This window comes from Pteropus vampyrus, unplaced genomic scaffold, assembly GCF_000151845.1.
Source record: "Pteropus vampyrus isolate Shadow unplaced genomic scaffold, Pvam_2.0 Scaffold44, whole genome shotgun sequence".
In the NCBI taxonomy this organism is placed as follows: Eukaryota; Metazoa; Chordata; class Mammalia; order Chiroptera; family Pteropodidae; genus Pteropus; species Pteropus vampyrus.
In genome coordinates this window covers 9,121,514-9,127,657 of record NW_011888825.1, presented here as the reverse complement: position 1 = coordinate 9,127,657, position 6,144 = coordinate 9,121,514, and the positions used below count along the sequence as shown (strand labels likewise).

Here is a 6,144-nt window from a genome sequence, read left to right as displayed (position 1 = left end):
GACAATGGCCCTGCCAGTGTGATATGGGGTGGTAAGGTCCCAGTCACAGGAGGTGTCCAGGAAATTGACAGCGAGGGTGTGGGAGGTCCCACCTAAGCAAAAGGAGCAGACAGCTTTCTGAGACATTTTACAGCCCAGTTTTACCTCTGGGTTCTCAGACCCTTGAGTGTGTCCACCTCCCTCCCACTGGCCTCCCCTGTGGAAGTTACCTGGCCCCACCCTGCTCCTCCCTTTCTCCCAGGGAGCCAAGGCCCAGGGGACATGAGTGCATAGACCTGGGATCAGATTTCTGCTCTGCCACTTCTTGGCTGAGATATTTGGGGCATGTCACTTCCCTGCTCAGAACTTCAGTGTCCTCATTTGTAAATTGGAGATAATGACGGCTACCCATCCCTCAGTGTTGTTGCTGGGATTAGGTATAATAACTTAGGGAAATTGCCTGGCGTAAGGCTTGGCTGCAGCTTGGGTTCCCACATCTGGGCCTCGCCTTCCTCTTCTGCTCTGTAAGGGCTTGCTAAGCCCCCAGCTGTTATTAGGCCACAATCTAATCTCTCTTTAGGACTTGAGCTCCCTGTCTGAAAAATGTTTGGAGAATAAGCCCTGAGTTAATCTACCTTCCTGAGCAAGGAAAGAAAGGTAGACAAATGTTTGGGGGAAAACACTTTTTTAAACTCACTTCCCTTTGGGCCCCATTCCAGTCAGCCTGATAAATAAACAGAGAGGACCATGGGATGCCTAGAAGTCTCACAGCTGGTCAGATGCAGAAACTGGGCCAAGCAATGCAGCCAGGCAACGAATGGCACCTGTGAGGCTAAACCTTCTGGAGGGGACCTTCTCAGACTTATCCTAGGGCAAGGGGTAGAGGATAGACAGGTATGGAATCTGTAGAAGTGGGAGGAGGGGTGCTTAGACACTTGAAGAAAAATCTTAAGAGGCCTTGGAGACAGGCTTGGACCAACACCCAGTGCTGAGCTCTCCCCTCTGCAACCCCGGACTCCTGGAAGGCTTTACACAGCAGTGTCTTGCCCACCTCGATGAGAACACCTTACTCTTTTCAGCCAATCAGCAGGTGGATTTTTCTGCTCTCCCGAAGAACTACATCTCCTCTTCTACAGAGCCACAAGAAAGGGGATCCTCTGTGCTTGCTGGGGCCTGACGTGAACAGGAAGTCCCCAGACTCTGGGCCACTGCTGAGGGTCCCACCCGAGGCCTTCTTCACTCCCCCACTCCACCTCAGAGTTCTGCCTCTGGCCTGCCATGGGTCCCTGGGCACCTCTCTTCCCTTCTCTGAGCTTTCACTTTCTTCTCTGTCAAACGGGTTACTAATCCTTCCATCAAATGAAGTCATGGGTATGAGAGTGCTTTGTCAACTGCAAGGCTCTGTAGAAATGAGAGGGCTGATGGTACAGAACAGAAACAGTTATGTTGTGATTCTTATTGCCAGCAAGCCGCAGGCTCAAGTAGCACCTGTCCCTGACCCACAGGTCTTCGGGGGCTGATGATCGCCGTGATGATGGCTGCACTCATGTCGTCGCTGACCTCCATCTTTAACAGCAGCAGCACACTCTTCACCATGGACATCTGGAGGAAGTTGCGGCCCTGTGCTGGGGAGCGAGAGCTGTTGCTGGTGGGACGGTATGGTGGGTGGTTGCTGGCACCAGGGAAGGGCTGGGGAGTGGACTTTCTCAGCCACAAAACTGGCCCATGAGGCCCCACCAGAGGTGGGCTTTGAGGGATGAATAGGAGTTTGCCAGTTGGAGAAAGGAGGATGCCGGAAAGAAGAGGAGAGAAGAGGCCAGAATATTCTGTCCATCCCACCTCCCACATCACTCTCCTGGACACCCCTTCACAGTCCCAGCCCTCATCTTGGATGCATCTCTTACTCTGAGTGGCACCTCTGAGTCTCAGCCAGGGAGAGCCCCCACCCCAACCATTCCAGAGCTCTTTTTCTCTTCCCCAAATCTGAGCCCCTAGCCTTCCTGATGTTTCCCAGCTGCCCCAAAGAGGGCCCTGAGCCAGAACTCAGGACTGGCCGCACTCGGGCTACAGCTGTCCCTCTAGCCTCCGTGCCTCTGACCCCAATGAGCTTCCGCTCATTTTCTTCTTGTCCCCTTCTTATTACCTCGGTAACTCATCCTCATGGAGAAGTGTTCCCTTCTCCATGCAGCTCTCCTTGATACCCTTGACCAAGCCTCTCTCCCCTCAATGCCTCCCTCAGGGGACTATCGCCAGATTCCTTCGCAGCACTTTTGGCCTTTATAGGTCCAACTTGTCTCTCCAGTGCTCCTCCTCATGGAGACAGGCAGGGGCTGTGCCTGGCCCAGTTCTCCATCCTCATGTTTGGTCAGGTACCTGATGTCCTTTGGGGTGAACTCAACAATGGTTGATGAGGAGTTGGTGGTCTCCAAGTGTGGGCATGTGTCTGTTTGGGCCCTCTCCCAGGTGCCTCCCCTCCTGTCTCCCTCCGAGCCTATGACCCCTACTCTGCTGGTTGAGGGGCCCAGCCCTCTGGTGCTTAGCTTGCCTAACAGTGCATCCTTTGCCTGGGAGTCCATAGTCAGGGTGAGGTCTCACCCAGAGCTCCAGGTAGTTTGTCCCGGTGATGCAAATGCAAAGCAGCTTCTGTGAGAAGGGCCCTGTTGGGACATGCCAGATAGCAGGCAGGTGTGAGCTCATCTTCAGGCTCATAGCCTCTTCCAAAACAAGGAGCCTCTCCCTCCTGCCTCGCAGGACGCTTCAGTGTCAGCACTCCTCCCTTTGACCACCTCTCCTCACTGCCATGTGGTTCTCTGCCCTCCTCAGCTGTGGCCTAGAACCCACTCCTGATTGACAGATTCCTCCCTAAGCCCTTCTATGCTTGGCCATCCTGGAAACTGGGACCTGCATGCTTTTCTGTCACCCAGTATATGCCTCAGCCCTCTGGCCTAGGACACTAATAGCCTCGGTGCCTACCTAGTGGCCCGCATGTTCCCTGCCTCCTACTTCCTTGCCTCCTCAGTAGCAGGCTTCTTTCCTGCTCCTGCCTGAAGCCAAAGTCCTGAACTGATCTCTCCTGTATGCCAGCTCACCCCAGCCACTGTACTCTTGATCCTTCTTCCCGACTCTTCTACCAAGTCCAGCCCTACCCAACCCTTCCTCAGGACCCGCCAGCCTCCTTCAGGTATAAGGCGCTGTGATGTGGAGCAGATTGCTCACCCTCTCAGGGTCCCAGTTCCCTCAGTTGCCAGTTTGGTGGAGTGGAAAGGGCCCAATGATGGGTGTCAGGCCAGCGTTCAGCTCTACTACACCTCCCTCTTAAAGTGTGGAACACCCCACTCCAGGCTGGGATAGAGAGGCCAGCCCCACCTCCACCACTCCGCCTGCACAGAGATGCTCAGTCTGATGTTGGACTTCAGGAGCCCATGTGAGGAGGGTGGAGTGGGACAGGTGTTGATGGAGTCTGCCTGTGCCTTTGAAGAGAGCAATGCCTGCACCTGCCAGGCTAAGGGTTAATTAGCCTTAATCAAGGTAGCACCTTCTTCCTCCATCCTATCCCTCAGGCCTGGAAGGGAAGAAAGGGAGGTGGGTGGGCAGGCAGGTGGGCAGGAAGGAGGACCCACCCCAGCAGCACATACAGCCTCTATTGCCCCTGCCGCCCTGTCCAGGGTTCCAAGGATTCTTATCCACTACCCACCTCAGGGATGAGGGGCACCCAACTGACACGGAAGTGAGAAGTGCTCAGCCAGGGAGAAGTAGATGGAATACCTTGCCTGAGTTCTGTCCCCTTAGCTGAGTCACAAACCCCTTCAATGCTCCAGGGCCCCCTCCTTCTGGAAGCTCTCCTAGATTGATGCTTCCTCTGGGCTCCCTTAGTCCATCCCTGAGTGCAGGGTGACAGACTCATCTGCTTTCTTTGCTCATCTCTGAGTGCTAGGCAGGACCCAGGGCCCACTTATCAGCAAGTCTGGCCTCCTAGTACAATGCCCTGTACTCAGGTGGGCTCTTATTGACTAGTTTGTTGAATAAACAAGTGAAGCATGTTTCTGCTATGGATAGGCCTGAGCCAAGAGAGGAAGCAGGCAGGAGCTGAAAGGAGTCCATGCAGGGTGGAGAGGGGAAGGGGCTCACTCTGGCTGAAAATGGAGGTCTCAGGCTTCGTGGCTGAGGAGTCTAGATCCTAATCTAAACCCAATTGCCTGGCTCCAAACCTTGCATTCTTAGGACAGAGGTTGCCCCGTGGATGAGTCAACACCCAAGGGCCGTAGGGGGCAGATAATGTGCCAACTAGAGGTCACAGTTCATGCAGGCTGCCAGTGTGAGAGCACGGTGTGTTAGAGGAACCACCAGGAGGTCAGTCCAGCCTGAATGTGAAGGCAGCAGCTCATTCATGCAGTCCCTGAATGTTTATTGAGCACCTACTGTGTGCCAGGAGATGCAGCAGTGAACTAAAGAGCTGAGCCTCCTGCCCTTCTTGTGCTTCCGGCTGAGAGTACAGACAGTAAGCAAGTAAACACCCAAATATACGTGCACATAGAGGGTGGGACAGGTGCCTTGAAGACAAGTGCGAGACCCTAGGGAATCACCAGGGGCCTCTCTGAGAAGGAGACAGGCTGAGTCAGGAGCTGTTCCTGCAGGCAGCTGGGAGCCAGAGAAAGGTTTGGATCAGGCAGGACTGGCCATGTCTCTGACGGAGTGGACCACAGGCTAAGGAGGAGGCTGGAGCTGGAGTAACAGGGGACGGATGGAGAGCAAGTCCTAGTGAGCAGGGGGAGGTGGGAAAGGGTGGAGGAAGGGCCTCGAGGGACAAGCACACCCATTGCCTGCCCACAGGCTGGTCATCGTGGTGCTCATTGGCGTGAGCGTGGCCTGGATCCCTGTCCTGCAGGGCTCCAATAGTGGGCAGCTCTTCATCTACATGCAGTCGGTGACCAGCTCCCTGGCCCCTCCAGTGACTGCAGTCTTCATCCTGGGCATCTTCTGGCAGCGTGCCAATGAGCAGGTGGGACGGGGTGGGGGGCGGGTGGGAAACCTAGTGTGGGGACAGAACTTGGGGGTCAGGCTTGGTCTCCTCCTTGGATGGGCTGCAGCTTGTTTGCATCTTCCCCTACCACTTGTGTGTGGCTGGGGACATCGGCTTTCCTCCAGTGGCCCCAGCTGCCCTGCCTCCTCCTCTTCAGGGGGCCTTCTGGGGCCTGATGGCAGGGCTAGTGGTGGGCGCCTTGAGGCTGGTCCTGGAATTCTTGAACCCAGCCCTACCCTGTGGCAACCCAGACACGCGGCCTGCCATTCTGAGCAGCATCCACTACCTGCACTTTGCTGTCGCCCTCTTTGTATTCAGTGGAGCTGTGGTGGTGGCCGGGAGCCTGCTGACACCACCACCCCAGTGTGCTCAGGTGAGCCTTCCCTGACCCCTGATGCCTGACCCTTAACAACTTCTGATTCAGGTCCCATTCTGACCCCTGATCCTCTCTGACTCCAGAATTTTCTAGCTCTTGACCCCTAACCTTGTTTGGCCCTGGCCCTATGTGAACTCAGCTGCCCTCTTTCATTACTGACCCTTGATCCTGTCTGGGTCCACCTCGCCCCCAGCCTGCATCACCTCCATCCCCATCCATTCCCTGCAGATCCAGAACCTTACCTGGTGGACTCTGGCTCAGAACATGCCCCTGGGAGTCCAAACAGGTATACATGTGACCCTCGCACTCCCTCTCACTCCCCAGGGCAGGGGCTTGGAGGCATGGGCACCGAATGTGGCGTTGTGACCCTCATCTGTCCTTCTTCTTCTCCCACCCATTCCAGGTGACATCCGAGCAGCCCAGAAACATGCTTTCTGGGCCCGTGTTTGTGGCTTCAATGCCATCCTCCTCATGTGTGTCAACATCTTCTTCTATGCCTACTTCGCCTGACGCTGCCCACTGGGCAAGAAGGTGGGAGCCCTTAGAGTCCTCAGGTCCGCCCTCCTCTCCCTAATGAAAACACTGAGGCCCAGAGATGGGTGACACTCCTCATAGCTACATGGTGGGTTAGTGCCCAGGGACTGGCAAGCCAGCTAAGCAGGAGCCTTAAAAAATTAGGGAGGAAATGGGAGAAAAGAATGTGATACTTTAAAAATGGTAGTCATAATTGGAAAGAAAATTAGATTTCTGATGGATATTCTTACTGTAT

At 55.1% G+C, this 6,144-nt stretch overlaps 1 protein-coding gene across 1 annotated transcript in view; it reads left to right on the top strand.

Annotated features, from left to right (window-relative positions):
• SLC5A10 (solute carrier family 5 member 10) overlaps window positions 1-6,136 on the top strand; it is a 62,819-nt gene extending 56,683 nt beyond the window's left edge. Inside the window, exons 10-14 of the mRNA XM_011359052.2 lie at window positions 1,485-1,635; window positions 4,810-4,978; window positions 5,157-5,372; window positions 5,604-5,661; window positions 5,779-6,136. Of these exons, the coding sequence (XP_011357354.1) occupies window positions 1,485-1,635; window positions 4,810-4,978; window positions 5,157-5,372; window positions 5,604-5,661; window positions 5,779-5,885 (701 nt within the window). The 3' untranslated portion in view covers window positions 5,886-6,136. The remainder of the gene's footprint in view (window positions 1-1,484; window positions 1,636-4,809; window positions 4,979-5,156; window positions 5,373-5,603; window positions 5,662-5,778) is intronic.
• Window positions 6,137-6,144: the final 8 nt, after the last annotated feature.